This window comes from Simochromis diagramma, unplaced genomic scaffold (assembly GCF_900408965.1).
Source record: "Simochromis diagramma unplaced genomic scaffold, fSimDia1.1 OVJJ01000426.1, whole genome shotgun sequence".
Lineage (NCBI taxonomy): Eukaryota > Metazoa > Chordata > Actinopteri > Cichliformes > Cichlidae > Simochromis > Simochromis diagramma.
Genome location: NW_024387170.1, coordinates 308,600 through 324,298, shown reverse-complemented (window position 1 = coordinate 324,298; position 15,699 = coordinate 308,600). Strand labels below are relative to the sequence as shown.

At 42.8% G+C, this 15,699-nt stretch overlaps 1 protein-coding gene across 1 annotated transcript in view; it reads right to left on the bottom strand.

Moving 5' to 3' along the window:
* Positions 1-205: 205 nt before the first annotated feature.
* The window catches only part of zgc:109986 (uncharacterized protein LOC553566 homolog), a 27,678-nt gene continuing 12,184 nt past the window's right edge, over positions 206-15,699 (bottom strand). The window contains exons 7-8 of the mRNA XM_040049113.1: positions 974-1,064; positions 206-805 (exon numbers count right to left, since the gene is read on the bottom strand). Of these exons, the coding sequence (XP_039905047.1) occupies positions 692-805; positions 974-1,064 (205 nt within the window). The 3' untranslated portion in view covers positions 206-691. The remainder of the gene's footprint in view (positions 806-973; positions 1,065-15,699) is intronic.

Genomic DNA, 15,699 nt, shown 5'->3' with positions numbered 1-15,699 from the left:
CTTCTCATTTAAAGATTGGTGTGAACAGGCACATCCAAGAAAACATTACACATGACCAGAGTGGCAGCACGGTGCACCTTTGTGATCATGTTACTCATGGTATGTTCACACCGATTATTCTGTATCTCTGACCTGAGCAGGATACACTAACATTACACAATGCCCCACAATATGACCAGTCAGACAGTTTTTCTGAAGCATCGTGTCGGCCTTGGTGTGTGGAAAGTTGTATTTATTGAGTTTTCTGCTGGGATAGTCAGGTAGTCTCATTGTGACTCAATATGAGGATTTACTAGAGAAAGCCTCATTTTGACACTTTCATCATGTTGCCACGCTCATCTGTCCATGTTTGTGATTGGTTACTTGTTGCCTTTATAGTAAAGGACACATTTAGTCAACGCTGAATTAACTGACATATAATATTAACATTAATATTAACATAGTATTTTGCAAGTGCAACTCAATTGACGAGACAAAGCCTGAGTTTCTTTGATATGCAGACCAGGGAAGGAAGAGTCCAGCTCTAACCAACCCAGATAATTTCAACCCCTCCTAACCAGTTTAAACCAGATCATGGGTTTCATTAACTGGGTTTGGATTTAACGAGCTCACTTCTGACCAGTTCAGTTCAGAGTATCAATTAGCCAAGACGATTTCAACTGAGATCAGGGACAAACGGGTGCAGTCCAAATCAGATGACCCTGTACAGGTGGATCTGTCTGAGAGCGTCGGGGTCTGTGTCTCTGCCCAGGTAGACGTCGTAGTTGATAGGAAGCTCCTCCACCCAGTCAGGCTGCAACACCTCCTGTTTGACACAGACAAACACATTGAAGAACAGACCAAGAACGGCTTGGCTCATGATGTTAGCAGTCACTTTATCCATGAGAGGAACAAACTTCATGCATCTGTCACAACATGAGAAACACTTTTTACTGTCCACATGTAAGAACTGCTAACATCCGCCGAGCGTCACCTGCAGGGGATTCAGACTCTCGTGCAGGCTGGGAACAGTGACCAGCAGAGATCCCTTCTTCCGGAAATTCTGCACGATGAACTTCCATGCCCTGAAAACAGAAAGTCATCATAGCTGTGTGCATCTGACAGAGCGTACAGAATGGGAAGCCAAAACCAAGGTTTTCTACATCAGGACATAATGAAACACATACGGTCTTTGGCAGGTCTCCATGTAGTTGAAGTGTCTTAAGGTCCCACCTGAGTTTTCAGTCACCTTTGACTGGCACATGGATTCTTTTCATGAATTCTCAGTAGATTGAGAACAAACTGGACTGTCAGACCAGGGACCTCACATCCGACTCTAGAACAGAGGTCCCAGGTCTGCTCTGGCTGCACGACGAACCCAAATCATCACATGCTCGTGCCAGTGTGCTGTGTTTAACTAATTGTACTGCTGTGGATTACAGACACACATCTCCACTTTGGTCTCACCTGTCCAGAGCACATTGTTCAAATGAAGTTTGCAAACCTAAGCCATGTCACTGTGTTTTCTTAAAGAGAACACGCTTGCCTACCCTGCACATTCAGTCTTTTTCCACCTGCACATGAACTTTTCAGCATGCTTAATGGAGTCCTCTGTTGTCTGAGATAATCCTCAGATAACCCTTTCAGTCATATTACCATTATTTCACCCAAAGGCACCAAGTCAATACTCAAAGAAGCTGCAGCTGTACACACAAATATAAACAGTACTTGGTGACACCTTTGCTTTTAGCCTCTAACCCTCTGGGGTCCAGGGTGTAACTGGCTGTTTCTGACTACTTTTGATTTGTTCTCTATATTTCACCTTTAAAACTGTTTATCTTGCCAATCTGTTATTTTCTGATTTTGACAAACTGTATCAGCACCATTTATCTAAATTCAGACAAAATATAAAATACGAGTAGAAAGTGATATTTTTGACTGTAAAAACCACAAACATGTTTAACGAATCATTGTCATAACTTGAAATGCAAATAGAAATTGTACATTTTTAAAAATATGCACAAGTTTTGCAAACAACAAAGTTATTTGGTACAATTTACCTAAAAATGCAGCCAAGGCTCAGACGTTTTTTATATAACCATTTAAATCTATTTACAGAACAATCAGCTGTTCTGCATCAAAGAAGAAGGCACACAAATTATTTATGCAACTCCAAAAAAATAGTTTGTGTCACTCTGACACAGATGAGAACAGCACAGGGATAAACCTGCAGGTCTGACAGCAGCTGTGTCAGCGTTTACACTGCAACCTGCCTTTGGTGGTTTTTTTGCAGCTGTGACGTTCACTAGTAGAACTGACACACAAAACAAAACAACGACTACACACCAACTACACAAGACAACACACTAACTTGAGACTCCAAACACAGTAAACGTCACAAATCTCTCACCTATCAAAACTTGCTCTCTCTCGCTGATCACTCCTTAAACTTCCCCCTCTTCCTAAACAACCAGATGCCACATGTTGCCGTATCGTTTTTTGATTCACACAGTTTTTACAGTTTCTTCCCGCTGTAAACACCGCTGTTTTATTCACAAAAAATAAACAGCGTATAGAGATGTGGGCACGAATGGCACCAAAATCTAAACATCAAGCGCCAGCATTTCCAGCACCGGTAACCATTAATTCTGCGGTTTTAATCCCTACTTGCATTTTATTTGCCCCAAAAACAGTTATGTACAAAACGACGGCAAACTCGGCAGCTCCGCACGAAGACAGACGTGACGAAGAGGCAAAAAAAGTACGAGACAGACCCACACGAGCATACAGAGTGGAGTAAGGACGTTAGCATGCTGCCCAACTATCATCATGCACATATTTATTATTATATGGTCCTAAGTGTGAGCGCACACACTCACAACATGTTTAGTAACTTCAGATCCTGCAACAAGCCCAGGTCCAGTTTACTTTGGTGATTTGGACGATTCCATCTCACAGCTGCTGTTACAGGCCGACGCATCTATGTGTCGTTTCAGGTTGTAGTGTTACACAACATTTTTAGATCCAATAGAAATAAAAAGAGTGTTTCGTAATTCATTCAATTCATTGTCTTTATTTATTAATCCAGACCATCCGTGGCTCTTTGTTACTTCGGAAACACGACTCGAACAATTTCTCTTCAACGACGTAATCCGATAACAACGATCTCTTTACCCGTCGGCTTCCCGTGGCTGTCATGTGACCGGCTGTTGCAGTTAATAATACAACAGCTTCTTGCCATTTTGTGTTTCTTTTTATCGCTGTGTGACTGTTTTCTTGTGAAAGCCTGCGTGCGCTAGTACCGCTTACCACTCGTACCCACAATCCTTTGCGGTTTTACCCCAGAAATGACGTCATATTTTCAATCTCTATATAATTTGAAGTCCGCACTTTTGACCCAGGTTGAAACTGAGACTTCTCTGGGTCCGTCAACCCCAGAGGGTTCATCAGAAAGCCTTAAGTTAGCTAGTTATGTAACGGGCTAATGTTTAAAGCTTTCACTTGAGTAAAGTAACTTATATGACTGCTACTGCTAAGTATTGTTAGCTAAGTTCATATTCCATGCCATAACTAACTGTGATATAGCGCTGCCGTACTGCATCACACTCTGTGCATTTAGATCATTTCTCCAGCGAGTTTGACAGCAAAATAATAATCAGGCAGCCCAGGAGGAGGAATCTTGCTTTTGCATTTTGCGACTCATTTTATTTCTCTCTGATAAGAAAACTGTAAAGGTCCAGTTTTGTTTATTGATCTAAGCCTGAACAGCTACGCGTAGTGTCCAGTAGAGGGCTCTGTAGTTTAGTTAGCGGCAAGCTGCACTTCCAGCTCAGACCGGTTTTGTGGCGCACATGTCCCAGTAGGCAGCTCTCAATGAAGCGTGAAGCAGCGTGATACCGGACTCTAGCGAAATTAACAATTTGCAGCCCTTGGAATGCGGAGCGAGGTACATGTTTTAAGTTGTATTTCTTTGCTTAATTGATATTTTGTTGTATTTTCTGCTTTATTTGAGTTCATATTTGTAATAAGCGTCTAAGAAAATGTATTTTGTGTTTCTGTTTAGTTTTCACGGTGCATTGGCGCACCTGGCGCACTGTTAGATTCTGAATGAATCTCAAAGTAAAAATTACTGCACCCGTCGAGGCTCTCTCTATTTCTTCCTTGGTCCGGGGGACTGCTACAGTGAAAACTCGGTCGCTCCCATGCCAGATGAGTGCAGCCCGTGCCACAAGGTGGGTCCGTGTGTCAGCTGTGAGAGATTTCTACACCAGTCAAGATCATCTTTGCTTCGTCGCCTACCTCCCCTTTGAACTCTGATGGTCACTTTACGAAGGTGCAGGTATTATGCCCATTAAGGCCTTTGCTGATAACAAAGTTAAAATGTCTGCACACTAATTCAGAATTACTTGCCTTAAATATTTTTGTGGTTACAGCCTTAAAGGTATACTGCATTGCACTGAGTAATTACAATCTTTAAATTGTATGGGTTTATTCTTCTTGAAAGTAATGTTATGGTATATCAGCGGTATTTACAGTTACATTTTGTCTAATATGTGGGTGCTAATCTGTTTATTTATGTGATGTAAACGTCTGATGTGAGCATTGTTTCCAAAAGTAACACTCACGTAAGTTTAAGTCCAGACGTTATCGCATAGAGCAACATACACATTACAGTAACAAAATGTTGAACGCTGCTGAAGAAGCCGACGACTCAGAGCAACAAGGAGTAAGATCCAGCAATCGTGAAAGGCATTTAACTGAAAAGGGTAAAGAAATGCAGGAATATGAGGCAAAGAAAAATGAGAAGGCATTTAACAAAGCTTATGACACTTGGAAGAAGGCAGCTAAAGAAATCAGAACAAAGCTGAAAACTTTCTGCTCACCTGAAGAGCTAAACAATGCCAGTCATGACATAAGAGACAAGCACGCTGTAGTACAACAGCATTATGAACCCATTCGTCGCAGCCAATCCATGACGCCAGACATTGTTAAGCGAATGGATGCTTGTACAGTGCTTACAACTGACATTTGTGAAGTTGTTGCTAAACGACAGGAAAATATCGATCAGCTCTTTAACGATCGCCTTGAAAAGGAAAGAGTACGAGTGATGTTAAACAAAAGGGACTATGGTTCTGTGTTTGGTGATACAAAAACTGAAACGTCGTTCCCAGAGGGTTCAGTTGCACGCTCAAAGGCAGATTCTACTGGCAGTCGTGAGGTGGAAGCAGAAGCTGAACTTGCAGCCAAAGTGGAACAAGCAAAGGCCACACAAGAAATATTGGCACAGGAAACCAAGATCAGCCAAATGGAAAATGAGTGGAAAATAAAGGAAGTGGAAACAAAGGCAAAGTTGGAGGAGGAAAAGACTAAACTTCAACAGTTAAAGGCAGACAGTGAAGTGAAAGTAGCAGCTGCACGAGTAAGATCCCTTAGCGCTCAAAATGACATTGAAAGCCATGATCAAGTGTCCTGCTACAACTTAGAAAATTCCGCAAATCTCCCCAACAGCGCACCACGGCTCTCTTTAAATCCACAAGCACCAACATTTAGACCTCACAATACTACTCCAGAACGTGAAGAACCTAGCTTAGTTCAAGCCCTCGCCAGCTCTCTTACCCTAAACAGGCTTCCTGTACCTGAGCCCACCATCTTTAGTGGCGATCCCCTAAAGTTTATGGATTGGAAGGTATCCTTTATGGCACTAATTGGTGACAAACCTTTACCTGTGTGTGAGAAAATGTTGTATCTAAAGAGCTATCTTGCAGGTGAAGCACGAAAGGCAGTAGAGGGATATTTCTTCCGCAACAGTGAGCAGGCATACACAGGCATTTGGAGCGTTTTAGAGGAAAGGTATGGCAGCCCATTTGTTATCCAATGAGCCTTTAGGGCTAAACTCACAAAATGGCCTAAAATAGCTGCCAATGATCCTAAAGCACTGAGGGAGTTTGCAGATTTTCTCCAAAGCTGTGCAGAGGCTATCCCTCAAGTCAAAGGCCTAGAGATCCTTAATGATTGTGAGGAAAATCACAAGCTTCTAAGAAAACTGCCTGAGTGGATAGTGCAGAGATGGAGCCGCATTGTGGTGGAGGAGCTAGACAAAAGCCAAGACTACCCCAACTTCGCTCGCTTTACAAAGTTCATACAAAATGAAGCTAAAGTAGTTTGCAATCCTGTTGCCTCACCATTCCTAATAAACGAAAGGGCATCAGAAGAGCGGCACGTTAAAAGAGCGAAGGCACTCAGTACTACCATCCAACGAAAGTCTCCACCAATCCCAGTATCTACTTCTAGACCTAAACCCCCATGTTTGTTTTGCAAAGAAGAATCGCACGGCATAGCTAAGTGTCCTGCTTTTGCAGCGAAAACTAGTGATGACAAGAAAGTTTTCATTCAAGTAAATCGTCTCTGCTTTGGGTGTTTGAGGAGGGGTCATGTAACCAAAGAATGCAGAGGACGTCACTCCTGTAGTAAGTGTGGTCGGCGTCACCCCACCTGTCTACACACAGAAAGAGTGAATGAACCTATAGAAAAGAAAACTGAGGATTCTAAATCCCCAGATGAAGGTGCAAACAAGGAAGTGCATAATGTTATGACTCATGTACTAACAAGGAAACCATCTTCCACATCCAGCATAGTACCAGTATTTGTGTCAGTTGCATCTGAGCCTGAGAAAGAAATACTTACATATGCCCTGCTTGACACCCAGAGTGACTCATCCTTTATGTTAGAGGATTTGGCCTCAGAACTAAATGTAGACGCCCAACCAGTGCAATTAAAGCTTAGCACCATGACTTCCGTCGACACAGTCGTTGCAAGTAAACTTGCCAACAACTTACAGGTGCGTGGGTTTGACTCTGAGACTCGTGTCCGAATAGAACAAGCCTACTCTCGTGACTTTATCCCAGTTGACAAGTCTCATATCCCTACCAAGGAAACTGCACTTCAGTGGCCACACCTTGAAGGCTTAGCTAACAAGTTACAGCCATTGCAGAACTGTGAAGTAGGTCTATTGATTGGTTATGACTGCCCATCAGCACTAGCCCCCCTAGAGATCGTCACAGGCAAAATAAACGAACCTTTCGCACAAAGAACCCTACTAGAATGGAGTATTATTGGTTCTGGTAATCCTCACCTAGACAGAGAAGGTAACCAGAGTTATGTGCACAGGATCACAGTCAAAGAAATGCCCATACCATCAGCCACAGAAGTACTCAAAGTCCTAGAGACTGACTTTAATGAGAGAAACTATGAGGATAAGTATGTATCACAGGATGATGTTCGCTTCATACAAATCCTCAGTGATACAATAAAACAAAGACCAGATGGGCACTATGAGATGCCGCTTCCCTTCAAGGGCAATGATCCACCAGCGCTTCCCAACAATAAGAAGTTAGCCACAGTCCGACTGCAACACCTGAAGAAAAGGCTAAAGGCTGATAAACAGTATCATAAACATTACTGTTCCATTATGAGAGACATTATCAGCAGTGGTGATGCAGAATTAGCACCTCCTTTGTCTGAAGGCAAGACTGCATGGTACATCCCACACCATGGGGTATATCACCCGAAAAAACCAGCCAAGCTAAGAGTTGTCTTTGACTGTTCAGCAAAATTTCTCGGTGTCTCATTAAACGACACTCTTCTCACAGGTCCAGATATGATCAACTCATTGGTGGGGGTACTCTGTCGTTTCAGAAAGGAAAATGTAGCCATAATCTGTGATATCGAGAGAATGTTCCACCAGTTCTCTGTTTGTCCAGACATGCGCAACTATCTGAGATTTCTGTGGTGGCAGGATGGACAATTAGACAAAGAACCCAGAGAGTACAGAATGGCTGTACATCTATTCGGTGCCAGTTCATCCCCTGGATGTGCTAATTTCGGCCTGAAATATTTGGCACAACAGTACAGAGCAGACTATCCTAAGGCCTCAGAGTTTGTTGAACAGAACTTTTATGTAGACGATGGTCTAACTAGTGTCCCATCAGTTAAAGAGGCACAAGAACTCATCACCGAAACACAAGCACTTTGTAGACTTGGCGGTCTACATCTGCACAAGTTCAACTCAAACCAAAGTGATGCGCTTTCCCAGCTGGAACCCTCAGACAGAGCAGACACCACAGAACCGCTCGATCTCAAACCTGACACAACAGCTGAAGGCCATGTGCTCGGCATCCAGTGGTCAATCAAAAATGACACTTTCAGTTTCAAAATAAACACTAAGGACCAACCTCCTACTCGCCGGAGCATACTGTCAGTGATCTCATCCCTGTACGACCCACTAGGGTTCGTAGCTCCCTTCACCTTAAGAGGCAAAGGTATCCTACAGGAACTGTGTCGCAGAGGCATTGAATGGGATGACCCCCTTCCTGACAACTTACGCTCACGGTGGGAGGACTGGAAAGATGGGTTGGAAAGACTAAAATCAGTTGCAGTGCCTAGATGTTACCACCCACCAGAACTAACAGACATTGTAAAGGTGGAACTGCACCACTTTTGTGATGCTAGTGATTTAGGATATGGTGCATGCTCCTATATTAGGTATCTTAGCAACGAGAAGGTCCACTGTAGTCTTGTTATGGCTAAGGCAAGAGTCGCACCTACCAAGGTCACAAGTATCCCGCGATTAGAACTCTCAGCCGCAGTCACATCAGCCAGAATGAGCAGCATGCTAAAAGCAGAGCTTCAGATGTGCATTAATGAAGAGTTCTTTTGGACTGACTCCCAAGTAGTCTTAGCCTATATTAACAATGAGGCACGACGGTTCCACATCTTCGTTGCCAACCGTGTTCAGTTAATTAGGCAAACTACAGATCCCAGACAGTGGCACTACATTGACACAGCTCAGAATCCTGCAGATTACGCCTCTAGAGGGCTCAGTGCATCAGAAATCATGTCTACATGTTGGTTGTCTGGTCCAAAGTTTCTGTGGGAACATGACATTTCATATGCACCCAGCCCCTCAGCTGTGTTGTTAGTAGGGGATCCAGAAGTCAAAGCAGTCAAAGCTCTCACAACTCAAACAAGTGAACAAGACAATATCCTCAACCGTTTGTCAAGGTTTTCAAGCTGGTCAATGCTCCTTAAAGTGGTTGCAAGGATAAAAAGATTGAGATCCAGCAAAGCCCAGTATGGAAACTTTGTAACAGTAGATGAATGGAAAACAGCTGCTGACACAATAATAAAGCTCATTCAGCAGCAGGCCTTTTCTCAAGAGATGGAAGTGTTGAAGGTGGGAGATAACCTTCCGAGTTCAAGTCCCCTCTTTAGAGTAGATCCAGTACTAGATCAAGGACTTCTCCGTGTTGGAGGAAGACTGAAGAAGTCAACACTCTGTCAGGGACTTAAGCACCCCATCATCCTCCCGAAAGACCATCACATTACAAAGTTGATCATTGCTCATTTTCATGCACAGATTTGTCATCAAGGTAGAAGCCAAACTCTCATGGAAATCAGATCGAACGGATTTTGGGTGATTGGTGGGAGCAAGGAAGTTGCAAAACTAATAAGCAAATGTGTTCAATGTCGAAAACTAAGACGTTCACCAGAAGAACAACGCATGTCTGAACTTCCAAAGGAACGAGTTGAAATCTCAGATCCTTTCGTGTATTGTGGAATGGACTGTTTCGGACCATTTGTCACAAAACAAGGTCGCAAAGAGCATAAAAGATACGGACTCCTCTTTACATGTCTTTCCTCACGTGCAGTCCACATTGAGATGCTTGAGGATCTTTCTACTGACTCTTTCATCAACGCTCTGAGATGTTTCATCAGCTTAAGAGGAGCTGTTTGTAAGTTGTACAGTAACCAGGGTACAAACTTTATTGGAGCCAAAAATGAGCTAAGAGAGTCTCTTAAACAATGTGACACAGATGCCTTAGAAGCATTCCTTGCCAATAAACAGTGTGAGTTCGTCTTCAATGCCCCATCTGCTAGCCATGCCAGAGGTGTGTGGGAACGACAGATTCGAACCATCCGCAATGTTCTCAATGCCACCATTGCTCAATGCCAAGGCAGGCTGGATGACAGCTCGCTAAGAACTCTATTCTATGAGGCGATGTTTATAGTTAATGGTCGACCACTGAGCGTCGATGGAATCAATGATCCTATATCTCCTGAACCTCTAACTCCAAATCACCTCATATTGATGAAATCAAAGGTTGCAATGCCTCCACCAGGAAAGTTTGTGAAAGAGGACTTATATGCAAGGAAACGTTGGCGCAGAGTCCAGTATCTCACTGAGCAGTTTTGGAGTAGATGGAAAAGAGAGTACCTTCTGAACACATCTACGAGACAGAAATGGCACGTACCACGATGAAATCTTAAAGTCAATGACATAGTCATTATCAAAGAAGACATGCTTCCCAGAAATCAGTGGCAACTGGCTCGAGTGGTTGAAGCACCAGAAGAAGATGACGGTTTGGTCCGCAGAGTCAAGCTTCAAGTTGGCGATCGAGGCTTAATAAAGAAGCAGGGAACAGCACACAAACCTCACGTAGTTGAGCGACCTGTTCAAAAGCTTGTAGTTCTATTAGAAAATAACTAATTGATGTTTCAATCAATACTGTCACATCAGGCGTATTTTTGCGAAAGTTTATTGATGATGTATTTGAAATTGTGTTCGTTCTTGTAGTAATGTCCATATGTTACAGCTGGAAATCATGTAAAGAATGTTGTTTGTTATACATGATTTGGTGGGAGTGTAAAGGTCCAGTTTTGTTTATTGATCTAAGCCTGAACAGCTACGCGTAGTGTCCAGTAGAGGGCTCTGTTGTTTAGTTAGCGGCAAGCTGCACTTCCAGCTCAGACCGGTTTTGTGGCGCACATGTCCAAGTAGGCAGCTCTCAATGAAGCGTGAAGCAGCGTGATACCGGACTCTAGCGAAATTAACAATTTGCAGCCCTTGGAATGCGGAGCGAGGTACATGTTTTAAGTTGTATTTCTTTGCTTAATTGATATTTTGTTGTATTTTCTGCTTTATTTGAGTTCATATTTGTAATAAGCGTCTAAGAAAATGTATTTTGTGTTTCTGTTTAGTTTTCACGGTGCATTGGCGCACCTGGCGCACTGTTAGATTCTGAATGAATCTCAAAGTAAAAATTACTGCACCCGTCGAGGCTCTCTCTATTTCTTCCTTGGTCCGGGGGACTGCTACAAAAACTATTCAATCAGATAGTTATTTGTGGTGAATGAAATACACTTTCAAGCACTTCATCTGAAATTCAAGCACTTTTCAAACCGTGAAAAGACAATATTAAAATTCAAGCATTTTCAAGGATTTCAAGCACCCTTACGAACCCCGTCTACAAAAGATAGTTATAGCTCCCGGTCGGCAACCCTGGGCATGTGTGCCACAGCTGGCACGCGAAAGGTTAACTGACTGCATGACCATGGCTGGACTGGCCATCGACCCACCGGCATCGGTCCTAAGTGTGAGGTTTTCGTTTTTATAGGCCGATGATTTTTTTTTTGTGTGTGTGTGTGTGTGTGTAACGGTATAAACAGTGAGAGGTGGTGGATGGCCAATGTGTAAAAATAACTCAGTTGTTTGGTGGTGGCTACGGCGGAGCTCCCGGAGGAAGAGAGACCCGAGGCGGCCGCCGGTCTGAGTGTCAGGTGAACTGAACTTCAGGTAAGAAGTTATGACCTGCAGTCTATCTGGTTCAGATATGAACCAAGTTTAGGTGGAGTTTATTTTCGTTATGCTGACTTTTGTGTACTGCGTACTAGCTAGCATGACGGAGTTTCTATACAGCTGGGTGGTGCTATGATACTGATGTTGAACTTTATTTTGTTCATAAGTTATTAGAGTTGCCAACCGTCCTGTAAAAAACAGAGTCGTCTCGTATTCAGAGAAATTATTACGCGTTTCGTGTTGAGCTGAGTAGGAACACAGTTTGTCCCGGACTTCAGCTACAATGAAAAAGACACAAAGCTGAAGTTATTCTGTGTCTTTGCGCTGCAGCTGCCTCTTCTCCTCTCATCCTCTCACCCTCCCTCTCCTGTTTCTACTTCAATCATGACACTGATCAATGATCAGCTGATCAGCTTTTCTCTCTTGTTTGTTTATCGCCCACTTTGCACCAGGAACCAGGAAACCAGCAGATGTCGGTTAAACAACAGCAGCACGTTTAAGCTTGATCAGCTGTTGTTAGAATTTATTTAATATTAATTTCTAGTATCAGCTGATGTTTGCTGGAGCCACAGCTGCAAAGCTGCTGGTCATGATGTCGGTTTGGATATGTGGTGAGAGGGAAACATGAAGATGAAACCAGGAGATGTCCTTACTGGATCATCAGAGCTGAACAGGTGATGGAGAAACAGGTTTACCTTTTAGGTGACATGGATGAGTTGAAGTTATGAACTGTTTCTGAGAGACAAATAACACCAGGATCCTTTTCTAAGTAGCTGACAGCTGGTAACTGTGCAGGGGTGGGTCTAGCAAAGTGTTGCCAGGGGGGGCAGGTAGGGCATTAACAGGGAGAGGGGGGCACAAAGAAATACTTTTCTTTCTTATTCTCATTTCAAATGTTTCGCTTTTATTAAATAATTATCTGAATTTTACAACCAAAGTTTTATCTGATGTAACATGTATAGAAATCATACATATACCAACAAGTTTTTTTAATTTATTTATTTACAGAATTTCCCAGAGGAACCCACCCGAGGGATTAATAAAGTTTCATCTAATCTAATCTAAGACAGTGTACATCACTGTCACAACAGGGTTGTTTTCATTCAAAGGCTTTATGGCTTTAATACCGGGGGGGCCGGTCTCCAGTCAGAAGGCCGTTCTTTTTGTCCCAGTCCAGCCCTGGGCACGACACGCAGTGAGTTAATCTGAGAAGGTGCATTCAAAAATAAATGGCCGCGCCAGCGGTGCACATCGCAAATCAGCTCGCATACACACATTAGTTGTGCCGCTTCTTAATGACGGTGTTACGGTTCGGCGTTGGTAGTGTATTGTTTTAGGCGTTTTGGTTTGGCGTGACTGTTATGCGTTTCCTGTTTTACTTTGAAAGTCTGTTATCTTAGTGTGTTCAGTTTACGTTTGCTTGTCTCGTCAGGTCTAATTTGCCCCAGCTGTGTTTCCCTCCTGTGATCCATTCCCTAATTGCTCATTCTATGTATTTAAGCCCTGTGTTTCTGTATGTCATGGTCGCGATCTTCCCCCCCGTTGTAAATAGTTTGGCGCCTTGTGTTGTGATGTAAATAAATATCATATTTTGCTTTAAAGAAAATAGTGGTCGATACTTTCGTTTTGGGATTATTTTTGTGGAAGCCCGTATTAGTTTTTTTTATGAGTTCGCCCTCCTTAAGAGCAGTGAGCTTGGGGGCCCTTTTTTTTCCAACTGTTATGACCCAGTGATGTGTTTGTTGGTATTGTGCCTCCCACCGGGGGATGGCTGGTGGTATTTTCCCTTTTTTTTTCTCTCCTAGGAGGTGGACACCTGGGCGTGGCTGTTGGGTATCTGGGTGGAGTCTCTACCTACCTTCGGACTGGATAATTGATGGACCACCTTCAGTACTTAATGTCCGGATGACAGTCACCTGGCAGTGCTTTTTGGAACCCCGTTGACTCGGTCACGGAGTTGTGTGTGGTGTCATTATAGTGCAGGCTGGAGTATTCACGTGTACCTCTAGCCTTGCCATGTAAATAATTGTAAATAAGTTAACAAGTGACGGTCACTTTTTGTTCTTTGGTTGTATAACTTTCACTGTCGCAGCCTAGTAGGCGTGAGAAGCCGTTTTCTTTTATTGAACAAGTTTTCTCCTGTTTTTCGTTAGATAGCTAGGTAAGTGACTTGTCTTTTGCTTTGGCTTCCTTTTATTTTGGTGTAGGGAAGTGTAGGGATTGTTTGTAGGGAGTTTTGTTTATTGTTTTGGCATTGCTCACTGCCGATGAAAAATAAATGGCTGCTTAAATACTTGAAAAAGGTGTCATTGTTGTGGTTTATGCGTGGGTGGGTAGTGAGTGGGGCAAACTTTTTGTTACGTTTGATTATTTTGCCGGGACCAGAACGTAACAACGGTATCTTAACCCAACTACCAGATTCAACTTGTAACTGGCTAAAAGTAACTTAGCCTACCAGTGAAAGGGACGTTGCTAGCTTTCCACATTCTGACACTTCAAAAGCTTCAGCAGCTGTCGGCTCAGCATCAGCACCACGGAGATACACGGATACATCCGTAGACTGGAGACAGAATTCACAATGCTGTTTTGGGACTTTCAGCTGTTTGGACCAATGTTTTCTTTTCTGATCAAACCAGAAAGCTTTAATGAGCAGCTGGATTTGTCTCACATTAACTGGTTGGATACAGAGGACATCAAAATGCAGCCGATTGAACTGAAAAGCTCGACTCTGTGGGGTCAAAGTTTGCAGAACTACGAAGCAGCTGGAATCCACAGCTGTGCGTGTTCATGGAGCTGCATGTTCACCTGCTGGACGTCACTACCTGACAACTTTAACTGTCTTCAGAACATTGCTGAGGCCTTATTGACAGTATTTATCATTGTTGTGAGGAGACCATAAATAGCATTTGTATTTTCTGTTGAACAGTTCATTTGCTGTTATGAGTTCTTGTTATGGATACAAAGTCTTTTGTTTCCAAATAGCTGATAACTATTCGCTGACAGCTGCCAACATCTGTGAACAAATATAATCCTATAAAGTGGTTCTATATAGTGTGTAACTGTTAATATAGAGCGTTATTAAATTTATTGCTCATGCAATCATATGGCACACTGACCTCTGAGGAAATTTTAGATGCACTCATCATCAGAAAGGTTGCCGACCCTGCTCTACACAAACATAAATAACTGAGTACTGATTGCTCCGATCAGACGTTACTATAGGAACAGATGATACAGATGTATAAAGAATAGAAACAGGATGACAGAGCAATGCTGCAAAAATCACTCACCTGAGAGGTCAAAGAAAGACTCCAGCTAATGCACTGATCCTGTTCATTTCTAATGTGCGGGCTGCAGAGGCTCTTTAACCTCCTAGGACCTGCGTCCACATATGTGGACGTCACATTTTGGGTTATTTAGACCAAAATACTCAATTTTGCTCTACAAGGTCCTGATATTCACTTACGAGGGCATTATAGTGCGCCTGTTCTATTAACATTTTAAATAAATATCCTCATATGTGGCTCTGATTTTTCTTAAAAACAAAAATAAGGTAAAAACAAATCTGGTAATTCTTTGTTTTTACATTCATCAGGTCCAAATCAGCCCAAATATCAAAGAGAAATTCAAAATGCTGCTGTGGACGAGCTCGGGTCGTAGGAGGTTAAAGTGTATCCATTCAAACACTAAAGGTTACTTTAGGACTTGTAGTGTTTCACCTGATCACAATTACATTCATTGCTCTGAGTCAATCAGTATGCTTGGTGACAAACAGCCTGCAAGAACACCTGATGTTTGTTGTAACTTGTGCAATTCACTGTATTAGTTTTGTAATACAGTGAATTGCAGTGACAGGTTTGTGCTGCTGTAAAGCTCCTTCATGACACTGAACACTGAGTTGAACAGACCTCTTTAACTAAATAATGGCACTTCTTCGTACAACGTGAAGCCAGGAATGTCTTAAACCTGCATTCTTTCTAATGACCAGCAGGGGGAGACGACTCTGGCTGCAGAGACGCTGTGAGACAATGATCACTACTTTCATGTTTGAACACAAAATGCTGATCATTCGTTTCATTACAGGA